Consider the following 15,854-nt stretch of genomic DNA (forward strand, 5'->3'; position numbering starts at 1 on the left):
TGGATTTTAGAGGATCGAGATGCTTCAAATGCGATGAGATATCATGGGAGTGGGATGGTCAGAAGATCTGTGTCAGTTGTCAAATACTGAATTCTTTGGACAGTTATCCAATACAATAGCTCTAACGCCTCGCTCCAAGCTTCTATATGATAACTTCCAGTTGAAACGTGTATCAACGTGACTTTTGTGTCATGTGAAACTCAATCATCAAAATGGAGTCGTAGACGAACCTAATCGCTCTTCCTATCATGCAAACGTAGCAGAAAAGACCTGCATTATTTTCTATCCTTGTCACAGATACAGTATATGCGTTTACTTGCATCTTCATATCCATTTGTCGTCGCGTAGTCTATTAATGGCTCAAGCCACCTGCACGGCGGGTATTGATTCGTCCTTTCAACCTTTGAACCTCAAATCAGAACATTGATCACACCTCCTTCATGTACCTGATCCCATGTCAGTCATCTTCCCCGCAGCAACGACAGATAGACAGACAGACCAGAAAGACATGTTGACTGAGGCGTGAACCAGGCACGCGGTTTACTGAAACATCAATCATTCCTCGCATTGAACCTGACTCCACCAACTCACGCATCGTCATCATCATCAACAAGAACAAGACCAAGATCAAGAGCAAAACAAAGACCCGCAGACCGCAAACCCCTGACCTAACCAGTCCTGCCATACCAAAGAAACCCCACCACGGACATCCCGCCCGACTACGACGTAGGAGGAGATCCAGATTCTAGGCTGGGGGATCAACTGGCCTGGGCTCACCCAATCCATTCTCTATCGGGTTCAGTCTCAAGCTCAGCGCTTGTAAAAAAGGGCCATCGTAGCGCACGACAGCGGCACTTTTACAGGGGACGCGGCTGAAACCAGCAAAATAAACACAAACGCCTCTTCGATCCATGTCTCTGGTCCATCCCCTCTTCCTCGTGGATACTTGTGCTTCCTCATCATTTGGCTGTGTCATCAGTGCTGTCTTCCTTGCTTTTTAAGTACCGCAGCCGCGCCCAACCTGACCCTGGCACTGGCAAGACTGGAGCCCAGCACCCAAAAACCTCCGCCCCATTTGGCTGCCCTGCCTTAACTTATTACCTTACCAACAAAGCAAAGCCAACAAACTCCCAGCGCCAAAACATCATCACCCTTCATCGCAGTCGCGAAACACGCCCTTCGGGTATGAAAAGGACCTTTTTGACCTGTATTCTTATCCACGCATTTTCCGATTGCACGCTGCTTACCTGCACATATCCGCTGTTGCTGGCCCTACGATAAACAGTCATCCGCTACCGCTACCGCTACCGCTACCTCTGCTTCAGAATCACCCTTGTGATCCCTGAACTCCGCCTGAATCCTGCCCAAACACCGAAAAAGCCACCCTGAAAGCGCCTCTTTGATCGTGTTTGCGTTTCCATCTGAAGCGCTCCTCCCTCAACACCGACAATATGGCCGCTGCTGCCGCTGGCCCTGCCTCTCGGCAGAGTCCTGCAACCGCCGACGAGCAGGAAGACTCTCGATCGTCATCCTCGTCAACTTCCCCCGCGCCCGCCGATAACGAAGAGTCCGATTTCTTTCTTGGAGCCAATGACTCCCAGTCAAGCATCGGAGTCCCCAACTTTCAAGATATGCAGGTCGAAGATGCTTGCCAACCGCCCGTCCATCGGTTGCCAAACGAGATCCTCATCAGCGTGTTTGCCAAATTGAGTTCCACCTCGGATCTGTTCCACTGTATGCTTGTTTGCAAACGCTGGGCTAGAAACACAGTAGATCAACTCTGGCATCGACCAGCGTGTACGAGCTGGAAGAACCACGGCAGCATTTGCCAAACGCTGCAGCTCGAGACACCGTCTTTCAGATATCGCGACTTTATCAAGAGGCTCAATCTCGCCGCCCTTGCTGACAAAATCAGCGATGGGAGTGTTATGCCGCTCGCAGTCTGTAGTCGGGTGGAACGTTTGACACTTACGAATTGTCGCAACCTCACCGATTCCGGACTTATCGCCCTTGTGGAGAATAGCACCTCGTTGCTGGCACTCGACATTTCCAACGACAAGAACATTACCGAGCAGTCTATCAACACCATCGCCAAGAACTGCAGTCGCCTCCAAGGACTCAACATTTCTGGCTGCGAGAATGTCTCCAACGAGAGCATGATCAACTTGGCAACAAGCTGTCGCTATATTAAGAGAGTAAGTTGACGATGAAATTTTGTATGTTTGGATGTTGGCTAACTCAATGCAGCTGAAGTTGAATGAATGTAGCCAGCTCCAAGACGACGCTATCCACGCCTTCGCCGAAAACTGTCCCAACATCCTCGAGATCGACCTCCACCAGTGCAATCGCATTGGTAACGGCCCTATAACTTCTCTTATGGTCAAGGGCAACTGTCTCCGAGAGCTACGGCTAGCAAGCTGCGAACTAATCGATGACGATGCTTTCCTGACTCTACCCCATGGACGACTATTTGAACATCTCCGCATTCTCGACCTGACATCCTGCGTGCGTTTGACAGATGCTGCTGTGCAGAAGATTATTGATGTCGCACCTCGTCTTCGCAACCTTGTTCTTGCCAAGTGCCGAAACATCACTGATGTAGCCGTTAATGCTATCTCAAAGCTTGGTAAGAACCTGCATTACGTGCATCTGGGTCACTGTGGCAATATCACCGACGAAGGTGTCAAGAGATTAGTCCAGAACTGCAACCGCATTCGATACATCGATCTGGGCTGCTGTGTCAACTTGACAGACGAGAGTGTGAAGCGTCTTGCTCTGTTGCCCAAGCTGAAGCGTATTGGACTTGTGAAATGTAGCTCCATCACGGATGACTCAGTTTTTCATCTCGCAGAAGCCGCATTTCGCCCAAGAGTACGACGAGATGCCAGTGGCATGCTCGTTGGCAATGAGTACTACGCTTCGAGTCTCGAGCGTGTCCATCTGAGCTACTGTGTCAACCTTACCCTCAAGGTTCGTCACCCCTTGTTTCTAGGATTGCCATTACTGACATTTCACAGAGTATCATGAAGTTGCTCAACTCATGCCCTCGATTGACCCACTTGAGTTTGACTGGAGTTGCCGCTTTCCAGCGTGACGACTTCCAGCCATACTGTCGACAAGCACCCCCGGGTATGTTTATCATAAATTCGTGTTTACTGCTGCTGACCTGATGACAGAGTTCACTCAACACCAGCGAGATGTGTTTTGTGTCTTTTCCGGCACTATGGTGTCCAAGTTCCGTGACTTCCTCAACACTTCACCACAATTCGAGGAACTATGGGACATGCACAGCTGGAATCGAACAGCAGTCTACCCCGGACAACGGCAACGCACTTCCGTATTGCAGCCAACAGCCACTGCCGGAGATGGAGCCGACGATGAGATGGTTGACGACGACAACGATTTCGAAGGTCTGGATGGCAGCGAGATGGTCGTGGATGCCCAGGCACAGAATCCGGCCAACGGCAACGGAACGATAAATCCCAACGCTCTTATGAACCACGGATTTCAACAAGCTATTCCCGTGCCGCCTCCACCTCCTAGTGTCCCAACAGGTCAGCTCCCTCCATTCTTTCCGACATTCGCCCGCTTCCTGCCTTCATCGTCACTCGCACGACAGGAACCAGGATTGCTTGGGCCAGCTTTTATTCAGAACAGCATTAACAACATACTAGAAGGCGGATTACCACAGCATACCACTAGCCAAGCGAGCGCAGCACCTCTTGGACATGGGCATCCAGGGAACGGGGAACCCTCGACCGGCGCAAGCACTGCAACTATCCACCGACCTCAAGAGAACGGTGACCAATCTGACGCCATGAACTGAATGACCGACACTTTGATTTAGCTCTAGAAATGACACCACCGGATTCTTTTCGTTGTTCACTTCCCTGTTCATGGTAAGGCTACTCAACCACATCGAGAGACATAACTAACAGCCACCAGCATTAGATTATACACGCTTTCGCTCACGTACGCAATGGCTAGAGGACACAGGAGTGTATATGGAGTTTTGTGTTTAGCATGCCGTGATTTTCGGCGACGAACGACTTTTGACGGCAAAGACCAAGATACCACAGGACAAAGAAGGAAGCAGGAGGCATGACAATGAGAACTCACGTGCTTTGGTTTTAAGCCCTTGATAGGAGTATAAAGGACCCCTGAGGAAACGGTTTGTAGGGTTTGTAATTTATGACAATCAAATATCAACGGCCAATGGGTCTATATGCTTATTCATCATTATGCGAGAACCATTCTCGAATTAGTAGTGAGAAGTGATATGTTCATGCCTGTTTGTGCTTACAGTGGACCTGTCAACGCGGTATGAACAGCTTCAGGAGGCATTACAAAAGGGTATATTTAACTCTAAACTTAGAAGCGAGTGACGCTCAAGATACACAACACGCATCTTCCACTCTGACAATTTGAACCGCCCATATTTCACTAATCTCGACCTTTAGACCTTCTCCTGACTTGTTCGGGCACTAGCATCAGAATGAGGATGTGTGCTGTCAGCCATGTGTCGAGTCATCTCAACATAGTCATAGGCAAACTCGCCCAGCTGGCCATCATCAGTGCCGAGCTCCTCCTCCTCTGGGGAGACACGAAGGGAGAGGCCAGGGATGAGGTTGAGAAGGAAAAGGAGAATGCAAGTGAGGGTAAAGGACCAAGCGAAGACGGCAAGAGTACCAGCGATTTGGTAACCCAGCTGAACAAAGTGACCGTCAACCCAACCAATAGGGTCGTACTCTCCACCGTCGAGAGCGGCAATGGTTTTGCTTTTGTGAGTTAGCAGGTGTCATTTTAGATGAGAGAAATAGGGAGACGTACGTTCCAAAGATACCGGTAAGGATGTTACCAACCATACCACCAATTCCGTGGATGGCAAAGATATCAAGACTGTCGTCAACGTTGATGAGGAACTTGACCTTGGTGGCGAAGTTGCAGAAGATACCACCGCAGATTCCGATAATGACGGCAGCCCAGGGCTTCACGAAACCAGCGGCAGGAGTGATGGCAACGAGACCAGAAATGGCACCGGAGCAGAAGCCAATGGTGCTCCACTTCTTCTCGAGACGGTAATCGAGGAGGATCCAGGCAATGGCACCGCATGAGGCAGCCAGGTTGGTCACGTAGCATGCCATGACGGCGCGGATGTTCATGGCGAGAGCAGAACCTCCGTTGAAGCCGAACCAGCCGACCCAGAGGAAGACCGTGCCGAGAACAACGTGGGTGACGTTGTGAGGGCGGTAAGGAAGACCGTTGTTGTTGGAGTAGCCGGTACGCTTGCCGAGCATAAGGGAGTAGGCGAGCGCGCAGGTTCCTGAAGAGACGTGAACGGGACCACCTCCAGCAAAGTCGTAGCTGGGAAGGTTGAAGAGCCAGCCGTTGGCGTTCCAGGTCCAGTAGGCGATGGGATCGTAGACGATGGTGGACCAAAGGAACATGAAGACGATGGCGGGGAGGATGCGACCTCGATCAGCAACGCAACCAATGGCAAGGGCAGGACTGGTGATGTTAGGACAATGGACTCTCAAGTTCTGGAGGGGCACTCACGTAATGGCAGCGAACATGCCCTGGTACAGACAAAAGAGAATGTCAGGGAGAGCGGAAGAGCCATTGGGCTGAGCGAGGGTGTCCATGAGACCAAACTGGGTCAAGTCACCGAGGAATGAGTTTCCAGTTCGCGAGAAGGTCAAGGAGTATCCCCAGAAGAACCACTGGAAACTGATGACCGCAACTGAAATCATCGACAACAGAATGAGCGTCAGAGCAGACTTGCGACGAGCGAGACCACTGTAGAAGAAGCCGACGCCGGGAATCATGAGAAGCACAAGGACGGCGCTGACGGCGAGGAACGTCAAGTTGCCCGTCTAGACATTGTTAGACAGCATCACACAGTGAGGTGCATCTGGAAAACCTACGTCGTAGAAGATGTTGAGATCATGCACATGGGTTGAGTAGCCATAGTCGGCATGATCAGTGGTGCCATTGTAAGGAGTGGTCATCTTGACGAGACTGCGCTTTGAGACGCGGATTCTTTGATCCAAACCTTTGCGCCGGTCGAACCCTTTTCAGCTTCAACTTAAGCTGGGAAGAATGGAGTGGTTCGAAAGGATGAAGAACCCGGGGCCACAGGGCTAAATATGTTTTGACTCACTGAGCTTGCGACGACGGCGACCAGGACATAACGAACGTGGTGCCAGGGGGAGGGTATGGCACATAAGTGTGGGGGATACTTGATAAGACGCCCGTAGCTTAAGCAGCAATAGGAAGGATACTCCACCACATGTTCGGTTTGGACTTTGGTGAACCCGTATTTGGACACGGAGATGTCACACGGGTGTTGATGCTCAGGTGCCAAGCTGAACTAGATGATGATCCTCCACGATTCCAAGACTTTGTTCATGATAAGCTTCCTGTAACAATGCGTTGACGTTGACTTGACACAACTCGTTTGCGCCAGAAATGAAGTCGTGGTTGTGTAAACGGTCCCCTGTATGGCTGTTCCTGAGTCTGGCACACCCATCGCTGCTTATCACACTTAGCATTCCGATCCGGTTGTATTAGGATAGACGCCACACCCAAGCTTAAATAGGCTGTGCTGATAAGCACCAATATCCCTATAGGACCTCCGGATTGCAACCTCTGCTTGGCAGTTGGCCCGCAATGAATATCTCTTGGCCTAATTGTAGGCATTTGACTCCTTTGATGCACGCCGGGAGGGGAAATTGCTGTCGATATCGGCAGTGTATCCCGGCCATGCTTACTGAGGAATCAGAGGATTTCTATGTATATCCGGACGGCCGCAATGGAAGTTCTAGTGCTGAGTATGCCATGCTGATTCGCTATTGTTAGACTTATTTTAAGCATTTTAAGCTCTTGATGTGTTGACTCTGACACGTCGGAATGTGTCCCAAGACCAGAGTTACATGGCGAGAAAGTTTCAAGCATAATGAAGCCTCGACACCCTCTTGTGCGACATGCACTCAATATTGCGCTTCCCCAGACGCGCCGCATAACCGGCCAGAGTTCTTATCTGACATTGTCCTCAAGGTTGCCGAATTCCAGGTCGAACCGTTGAAGGAGGTCGAATAGAGCATGTCTGATTGGACGTTTCCTTATCTCTTGGCAGCTTCGGTGGAGCGTCTAGCGTTGAGACCCCGGACAATAACCAGGACCCTTGTCTCTAGGAGTCTGAGTGTCGTGTAGCTCGGCCGATACTTGATAAAGATAGACACGCTCAAAGCGTGAGCGTTGGAGCCAAATTTGGCGTGAAGTTGCTGTCTGTTCGAGGCTGCTTATTGTTGAAACTTTGTGTGTCTGACTGTGTTGTGCGAGGTACTGAACCTCCTCTCGGGTCAAAGGATCACCGGTGTCACGTAGAATATGGTTGTGTTCCATTCCCAAAGATCTGGTGATGGACATGGAGAAAATAAGCATATCAAGTCCACATGGGCACACGGTCTTCAAGTGGCCAAGAATTGATGTGATTGACATCGTTCCCCCGGATTCTCAACTGTCAAAGATGCTTTTGCGCCCGCAACGCCCTAGATTGAGCCTCTGTTGCGCGCGTCAGTATGCGAGTCGCCCGCTTACGACGATAGATATGATCAGGGACCATGTGTATATAAGCTGGACCTGCGTCCACTACAAGTTGACAGATTCTCGAGGCCTGAGCTCACTTCGACATTGAACATCTTCAACGACTCTGTCTGAAGTTTCTTGGTATCGACCTTTGCAACCATCGTCAACCGCTTGAGATATCCATCGGCTCGCACTCAGACGATTGTTCTTTGACCCGAACGGCAATTACTGAATCATTTCCCGCGAACGAGCAGGCCATGGGAACAACCGGATTGCAGTGCTTACCAACACTCTTGCATTGCATGCCTTATCAGACAATGAGGACACCGCCAAACTAGGCATTTCGTAACAGTTTCAGCTCATTTCAGCTCCAAGATGTGATATCAGAATACACCACGACGCGATAACCAGCTTCATGTGATGGTACGATCCAAAGGCCATTGGACAAGTCGAATTGTGCAAAATTGCCCATACCCTTGGCATAGATAAGGAACTTAGAGAAGTTGGAGTGCCGGTTGTGAGCTAGGTCGCCTGTGGCGTCTTTAGCGCAAGATAAGGGATCTCTGCATACCTTCAGGTAAGACACTCGGCAAATATGCGACGGATGTGCAATTCGGGAGACTCGTAACTCATAATTGAGTCCGGCGCAGTTGAGCGGGTTGATAATGGAGCGCAGAATCGGATTTTGGTGCATGCGTGGTCACGTAAACGGACGTGGAACTCAGGTATCTCAGTTGGGTATCTTTGTTGATAGTATTTTGCCATGATTGGACAAATGTCTTTGATGCATGATATGCCATACTTGACCGTAGACAACTAATGTCCATTTTGATGGCTCGTGACCTGCTTCAACGTTGGTCTGGAAACAGAGCTGTAAGGGAACCGTTCCAGGCTGCAAATGTATTTTGCTTTTCTTGAGACAAAATGCTATTACTGGCGCACCCGGATTCCGGTGTTGCATCGTCGCAGTTGGTAGGACCCTGTCCAGGCGGTCGAATCATGTCTTGAGCTCAGCCTTCCATTCTTTTTCCAGCTCAACAAGGCACTCGGCAACTTTCCATGGCGCTTCTTCTTCTAGAATTCTCCTTTTGTCGTTTGATATCCGATCAAGGACGTAACGGCTAACGGTCTCGGGGTCTCTCTCGGCTGGTCTTCCAATCCCAACGGCAATTCGTACAAACGGCGACGTTGGGTACTTATTTTGTGAAAGAGATCCCTTGACACTTTTGATACCATTGTGGCCTTTGTGACTGCGGTCCCACGCCGTGAGCCGCACAATGCCCAAGTCCTTTTCGAGTTCATCGTGAACAATCACTAGACTGAGTGATGAGGGGTCATGTTGATTGGTCATTTCTTTCCACACTTTTGCAACAAAACGTCCGGAAATGTTCATCAGAGTAGGCGATTGAACCAAGGTGTATTTTGGACCTTGAGATACCAGGCATGTCTGATTTCCGAAAGTCACCTCTCGAAAAGAGGGTTGACGCAAGACTTGAGCAAGGCCATTGAGAGCGAAATGACCGGCAGAATGTAGACTTTCGTATTTGGGCAAGGGATTGCCCAGACTGACAACGAGAAAGCGGGGATTGAACATCCTGACGCGGTATCCAATATCTAAACGTAGATCAAATTCTTTCCTCCGGATTCAACTCAGGCCTCCACGCGCAATCACGTGCATCGAATTGTAGAGCTTAACACAGCCCCATCACTGACGTCGATCAGCCGATTGGGCTGTCAGGCACTGCAGACTAGTGTGGCTGAGCTCCAGTTTTGTCGTCACTCTATCCCCAACTTCCATGTTTATTGCCTTCCAACTCCTGTGCAACTTTACAACGATATACCCTCGAGCGTATTTGAGCCGTTTCGTCGAATTACACACATAAACGAAACCAGTTAATTCATTTTCTACCAGCAATTCTTTCAATATGTCGTGGGCGGGTAGGACAGCCATCACCCCGCAATCCCGAGCAGAGGGGTCTAATATGAAGCAGGGTTTAAGAAGAATGTCAATCGCGCGACGACGCAGGTGATGATGAAGACGGGTATGCGCTTCGGATGAAACATTCTAGTATGGAGCTGATTGAGTTGCAGGGCATGTGGAAAAGACGAATGACCGTGATTACGAAGTCGAAGAGAGGTCAGCAATTGCAGATAAATGGCATTCGATCACAACATCTAACAGAAACAGACGATTCAAGACAATGGAAGCTGCTGCTTTGCGACTACAAAAGGAATCAAAGGGATATCTCGACTCCCTGAGAGGTACGCTCATGATCTGCGCCACATGAAGCTCGATACTAAAACCCGATCCCAGCCATGACCGCATCGCAAATGCGAATCGCCGAGACGATAGATGCTTTCTACGGCGACTCAGGCGCGAAAGACGGTGTCAGCAGAAGTTACAAGCAGGCAGTCGAAGATCTAGACGCCGAAACCATCAAAGCCCTCGATGGCCCCTACCGAACAACCGTTCTCGACCCCATCACACGGTTCTGCGCCTACTTCCCCGACGTCAACGAGGCGATTAAGAAGCGCGCTCACAAACTGCTCGACTACGATGCCCTCCGCGCAAAGGTGAAGCGCCTCGCCGAGAAGCCCGACAAGGACGCCACGAAGCTGCCACGGACTGAGAAGGAGATGGAGATGGCCAAGGCTGCCTACGAACAGCTGAACGAGCAACTCAGCACCGAGCTACCCCAACTTATCGATCTCCGAGTGCCGTACCTCGACCCCACTTTCGAAGCTCTCGTCAAGATTCAGCTGCGTTTCTGCGCAGAGGCGTATTCGCGCATGGCGCAAGTACAGCAGTACCTGGATGCTGACACCAGAGATCAGTATGCCGAGGGACAACTAGACGCCAGAGTGGAGCAGGTGTTGCAGGAGATTCGGGAGTTGAGCATCAGTGGCACGGTCTAGCCTTTGGGTTGGCTTCTACAACTTATTCTGGTTGGGGGGAACGGCGTATAGGTGCTTTCTGCTTGTAGATACTTGCTAACGTCATGAATATCATGCACAAATAGACATAGTCCATTGCGGGCTTATGGAAAGGCATGCTTGTGTGCAGACCGCTGTAATTCTACATTATTGGGCTTCTGTGCCCTGCCTCTCGGGCAAAAACTGTGCAAGCACTAACTATTGGGACTGCTCTAGCCTGTGACCATGTAAACGCTGAAGCTGGAGCGGCTGATTACATCCCCATAATCCCGAGACCGAAAAGTAGTTGCATATCGTGGGAGCTCTACTCTGTATCAACTTCGGACTCCGACCCCGGAGACTCAGACTTCTCAGACTCTGGAATATGAGAAACCGTCTTCACCCGCTCCAACTCTGCTGGCTTTGACTTCTCAGATTCGCTTTTCTCTGTATCGGAGTCCTCAAATACCTTTCCTTCCGTAGGCATAGATGTCTTCCCTCGTTTTCCTGGCCTTTTCGACCCCCGTGACCCCCCAGGTCTGACTGGGACCCCCGACTTCTTGGATCCCACAGATCTCGTCGAGGCCTCAGATCTCTTTGAATCCTTAGATGTCTCGCTCTGCGATTCCTCAGCCTCAGGTTTCTGATGCATCTTGGACGACACCTAGTGTCCAATATTGAGACCATTTCCTGAGCCGAACAAATCACTCAGACTCAACCTCTTACCCATCGCCTGCATAGCTGGACCAGCCTCGGGACCCTGTGTCTCAACTGGACCTGCCGACCGTGCAATTTTCCAAGCTTCCTGGATTATGGCAGCGTTTACTTCTCGTGTTTCGTCCTTATCGTTGTGAATCCACACTCCCAGTACCTTGTCACCCTCCTGCCATTCGCCCTCGACCTTCATAATGACGAGCTCCCCAGACACCTCTGCATGTGTGACCCGCGAAAGGTCCACGATCACGTTGTCAAGTCCTCGTCTGTTGAGAACAAACACGCAGGCTCGTGGTCGCTGACCTGGATCCTCAGGAAGTGGACTCTGCGCGCAGACAAACATGGTCCCTTCGACTCCCGATTTCTCCCAGCTTTCTGAAGCGCTGTTGAATGTGTAGATGACAGCGTTGGCGGCTATACTGAGGATAGTATGGATGGAGGGGAGGTAACGTTGGAGGACAGAAAGATTAAGCTCAGTATTAGTGCGTGGAGGTGGTGGCGCATAGTCGGCATGTATGGCAGCGGCATCGGATTCATAGTCTGAAACGGCGGGGATACGGTTTGACGGCTGACGGCTATGGCGAGCCTTTCGTGGTGTTTGGCGGCTCATGATAATTATTGTTGTTGTTTGATGTTGGGCCCGATATGTATGTGGAGACGTGATCGCTAGTTGAAAATAGTCTTGTCACAAATGATAGATCAAGGCCGATGGGTCATGTAAGTATGATATCAGGACCCCCAGAAGATGATCGTGTGATCGACAGTTGGTTGTGGTATGCAGATTGAAGTTTACTCTTTGAGAGGCACGAGTGTGAATGCTTGGGCGCTGCTGAGCTTATCGATAACGCGCAAGATGACGCTGCCGCGGGGCGCTGAGCCGGACCCTCCTAAGGTTTCTACACCACCATTTTAGACTACGGTAGCAGCTCGACGTCATACGTTTAAGCTGAGGTTTATCTCCCTTTTTATCCCTTGTTCTAATTAGCTCAACATTCTTTTGGTGCTCACACGACCAAAATATCCCTTGCGTTGCGTTGCCTTGCGCCTACGGTAGAGCTAGGTTGTTCGAAGTCATGATCTAGAGAACTACAAATCGACCTCCCCGCGATATCTCGAGACGGCGCCGTGTATATAACTCGTCCCTCTCGTCCAATACTGTAGTAACGGCGTCCATGGCCGACGAAAATGACCAGTCCCCTGGTTCTGAACTGGGGGATCCCACCACGACGACGCCTCAGTCTCTAGCTAAAGCTGTTCATGCCCGACGATCCGAGTTCGTGCGTCCACACAGCCTAAAGGTCAAGATCGGGACGTGGAACGTTGCTGCGTGCACGGGTACTGATAAAGACCTCGCAACCTGGTTCACAGACGGCGAAGGCTTGGATCAACAATTGACGTCACTGAATCTCTCACAAAATAGTGCCGTGGAGACGGATGACAAGGACAATGGCAGTTCGAAACCGCATTTGACTGCCGGGGGTGATATTGGTCTTTATGTGCTGGGACTCCAGGAAATTGTAGACCTCAACACGACCAAGGAGTATATGAATCGAGCAGTATATACGGACACAAGTGTTATGGACAAATGGAAAGCGGCATTGGAAGCAGCATTGCCTAAAGGTTACGAACTTATCACTGCCGAACAAATGACTGGCTTGTTGTTGCTGGTTTATGCTTCTCCCGAAATTGCACCAACTATTAGCAACGTCAGTACCAAACAAGTTGGTACGGGCCTGCTAGGCTATTTTGGAAACAAGGGGGCCGTGACGACGCGATTGCTGCTTGGCGAAACAACTCGCATGGTTTTTATAAATAGCCACTTGGCTAGTGGTGCTGGCTCTTCGTATCTGGACCGGCGATGTTGGGATGTCGGTCAGGTTCTCTCACGCACTCAGTTCGACCCAATCGTTCACTCAGGCGTTGAGGAAGATGAGGGCGAAAAGATTGGAGATGAAGATCTTGCATTTTGGTTCGGAGACTTGAACTTTCGACTGGATGGACTACCTGGCGACGATATCCGACGACTGCTCACGCTGCATGCTAGAGGTGAATATGGTGCAGACGAGGACTCGAAGCCTCTTGATGAGCGAGGTGTTATTGTCATGAAGACTTCGGACAGCGATGATGAGTCTTCTACGAGAGTATCGCTACATTCGCGGGAAGAGAGCTTTGATACTGCGAGCGATCTACCAGACCCTGACGATTTCCCCGAAGATCCAAGCCAGGATCCCACTTCTCTACAGGCCACCATCGATTCATTGTTACCACATGATCAATTACGAAGAGTTATCAAACAACGAAAAGCTTTCCATGATGGCTGGCAAGAAGGGTCAATTACCTTTCTACCAACATACAAATATGATATTGGTACAGTTGGCCTTTTTGACACAAGCGAGAAGCAACGAGCTCCAAGCTGGTGTGACCGTATCTTATTTAGGACACGAAAAGATAAACAAGATTATGAAACAAAGATTAAAGATGAGGAACAGGCGAAGAAGAAAGATGCAGAGATGAAGTCCAGAGGGCTCGAAGAAGACGAGGACGTGCTGTTTAGTTATGACCCCGACGCTGACGGGGAGGATCCAATGTCATCAACTGACACTTTGGGATATGATGAGTACGAGGATAATGATGACCCTGAAGCCGAGGAGCTCGTTACAAAGGAGGGCTTCCGTGACCGCATACACTTGGAGATTTACGCCTCGCATCAGCGCATCACATCGTCTGATCATAAGCCCATTACTTCTATCTTCACGCTCGACTATGACGCTGTTGTACCGGAGCTCAAGGCAAAGATCCACGCTGACGTGGCGCGTGAACTAGACAGGGCTGAGAATGAAGGCCGACCGGGCATTACGGTTGTCGTGGAAGGCAGTGATGGCAATGAAGAGAATATCGTCGATTTTGGAAAGGTTTCACCACTCGAAAAGCAGATCCGGCATCTTACGGTTGCAAATACTGGCAGTGTACCAGCGACATTCTCATTCGTGACGAAGCCGTCGACAGAAGACGGTGACGATGCTATCCCTGTATGGCTGAAGACCACATTCTTGTCAGCAGATGAAGAGTCTCAAGAGCCGTTGGGTGAAACAGTCACACTCGACCCAGGAGAAACAGCATTGGTATTACTGGAGCTCCAAGTCTCGGCCATTTCTCACATCCGGGCATTGAACGAAGCCCGTGCAAAGATCGAAGAGGTCCTGGTTCTTCGCATAGAGGACGGCCGGGACCACTTCATTCCCGTGCGCGGAATCTGGCAACCGTCTTGTGTAGGGCGCTCCATCGCAGAATTGATAAGAATCCCTGACGGTGGTATCAGAAAGTTTGTCGAGAAGACGGGTCTCAAGGGGGCGATTGCTTACGACTCGGATATTTATTGCTCAGCGCCGAAGGAGCTCTTCAAGCTTACTGAGGTGGTACAGACGCTTGTTGAACGAAGTCTGGCTGAATCAACAATGCTTGAGGAGGAAGTGCTGCCACGGGATCCTGGATGGCCCCTTGAGGCGTCGACGTGGAGGGTTGGAGAGACAGATATGCAGGATGCAAAGGTCAAGCTTGTATCTGCCTTGGACAATGATGCTTCTCTTCTTGATGCGCTTCCATTGGAATGGCCTGCGTCGTTCAAGTTAGAAGCCGTCTCATCCATCCTGCTACTCTTCCTCGAGTCTCTCACGGACGGTCTGATCCCTACTCAACTCTGGGCCAAGATCGCAACATCATTGCCCAACGTAGCATCCCTACCCATGACCGCTTGGTCCGACACCAAGACACAGATCCTGGACATTCTCTCATCAGCACCCAACCACAACATTGCATTCGTCTTCCTCACAGCTACGCTCTCCCGCGCTGCATCAGAACTCACCCCCGTGACGAACGAGCCAAAAGGCGGTCTCTCCCGCCGTCTGAGCTTCCGCCGCGGCAACGCAGAGGATGAAGACACCAAGAAGCGCAAGATGCGTGAACGTAGATATGCCGAGATAGTAGGACCTTTGGTCTGTCGTGTAGACGAAAAGGAAAAGGGGTCGAGGGATCGAGCGCGGACTGTCGTGGAGATGTTTATACGGCGGGATGAGGGAAGCTAGAAGCGGAGGAATCGCAAGATATCGTGGAGCATCTGAGGTTCACGGGAGGGTTAGTATATCTGGTCTTTGGTCTTTTTGAGTATTATACCAGCTTAGCTTTGTTTCGATGTATTCTTTAGGGGTGAACAGGGATACAACAAAGGGATTAGAGGATGTGGCTTGAACAGTAATGACGTTGAACGTGTGAACAACAAAGATTAATGGACATTGTACAGTTGATATGCAGTCTTTAGGCTCTTTGCAGCGCAGATTCTAGCTACTTTTGCTGCAGTTTCTTCCCCACTGGCAGAACAGCACCATATATTGCGATTACTAAGACTAAATTGATATCCCATGACTAGCATCATATTCATTTCACTGATTTTCTAGAAATCGAAATGGTTTAGTGACTGTTGAGGTGATAAAGGCGAAGTGGCTGCTCCAGGCCTTTGCTCCCACTCCCGCTACGGCACTGCCATGTCCCCCCTCCAGGAGCACCAAGCCCCCAAGCGTGCCATTGTGCCTGTATAGCCCCAAAGAACACGCTCTGTAGGCAATAGAAGTTCTGCTCTTCGTTTG

At 50.3% G+C, this 15,854-nt stretch overlaps 6 protein-coding genes; 3 read left to right on the plus strand and 3 right to left on the minus strand.

Moving 5' to 3' along the window:
* Window positions 1-1,451: 1,451 nt before the first annotated feature.
* On the plus strand, window positions 1,452-3,826 carry FFUJ_13837 (related to protein GRR1; the record flags this gene model as incomplete). XM_023581557.1 has 4 exons in its annotated part: window positions 1,452-2,195; window positions 2,248-2,970; window positions 3,018-3,129; window positions 3,177-3,826. The coding sequence occupies 4 exons, from the start codon at window positions 1,452-1,454 to the stop codon at window positions 3,824-3,826; spliced, it is 2,229 nt and encodes a 742-aa protein (XP_023434240.1).
* A 630-nt stretch (window positions 3,827-4,456) lies between these two features.
* FFUJ_13836 (probable ammonium transporter MEPa) lies at window positions 4,457-6,008 on the minus strand (the record flags this gene model as incomplete). XM_023581558.1 has 4 exons in its annotated part: window positions 4,457-4,778; window positions 4,831-5,508; window positions 5,557-5,873; window positions 5,925-6,008. 4 exons carry the CDS (start codon window positions 6,006-6,008, stop codon window positions 4,457-4,459), a joined length of 1,401 nt encoding a protein of 466 aa, XP_023434241.1.
* Window positions 6,009-8,584: 2,576 nt separating this feature from the next.
* FFUJ_13835 (related to aminoacyl-tRNA hydrolase) lies at window positions 8,585-9,181 on the minus strand (the record flags this gene model as incomplete). The annotated part of the gene is made up of 1 exon (XM_023581559.1): window positions 8,585-9,181. The coding sequence occupies one exon, from the start codon at window positions 9,179-9,181 to the stop codon at window positions 8,585-8,587; it is 597 nt and encodes a 198-aa protein (XP_023434242.1).
* A 331-nt stretch (window positions 9,182-9,512) lies between these two features.
* Window positions 9,513-10,503, plus strand: FFUJ_13834 (probable cytosceletal binding protein; the record flags this gene model as incomplete). XM_023581560.1 has 5 exons in its annotated part: window positions 9,513-9,525; window positions 9,579-9,629; window positions 9,679-9,724; window positions 9,776-9,849; window positions 9,902-10,503. 5 exons carry the CDS (start codon window positions 9,513-9,515, stop codon window positions 10,501-10,503), a joined length of 786 nt encoding a protein of 261 aa, XP_023435144.1.
* Window positions 10,504-11,164: 661 nt separating this feature from the next.
* On the minus strand, window positions 11,165-11,824 carry FFUJ_13833 (uncharacterized protein; the record flags this gene model as incomplete). The annotated part of the gene is made up of 1 exon (XM_023581563.1): window positions 11,165-11,824. The coding sequence occupies one exon, from the start codon at window positions 11,822-11,824 to the stop codon at window positions 11,165-11,167; it is 660 nt and encodes a 219-aa protein (XP_023434243.1).
* Window positions 11,825-12,386: 562 nt separating this feature from the next.
* On the plus strand, window positions 12,387-15,296 carry FFUJ_13832 (related to inositol polyphosphate 5-phosphatase ocrl-1; the record flags this gene model as incomplete). The annotated part of the gene is made up of 1 exon (XM_023581564.1): window positions 12,387-15,296. The coding sequence occupies one exon, from the start codon at window positions 12,387-12,389 to the stop codon at window positions 15,294-15,296; it is 2,910 nt and encodes a 969-aa protein (XP_023434244.1).
* Between the last annotated feature and the right edge of the window lie 558 nt (window positions 15,297-15,854).

Source organism: Fusarium fujikuroi, chromosome FFUJ_chr08 (genome assembly GCF_900079805.1).
Source record: "Fusarium fujikuroi IMI 58289 draft genome, chromosome FFUJ_chr08".
In the NCBI taxonomy this organism is placed as follows: domain Eukaryota; kingdom Fungi; phylum Ascomycota; class Sordariomycetes; order Hypocreales; family Nectriaceae; genus Fusarium; species Fusarium fujikuroi.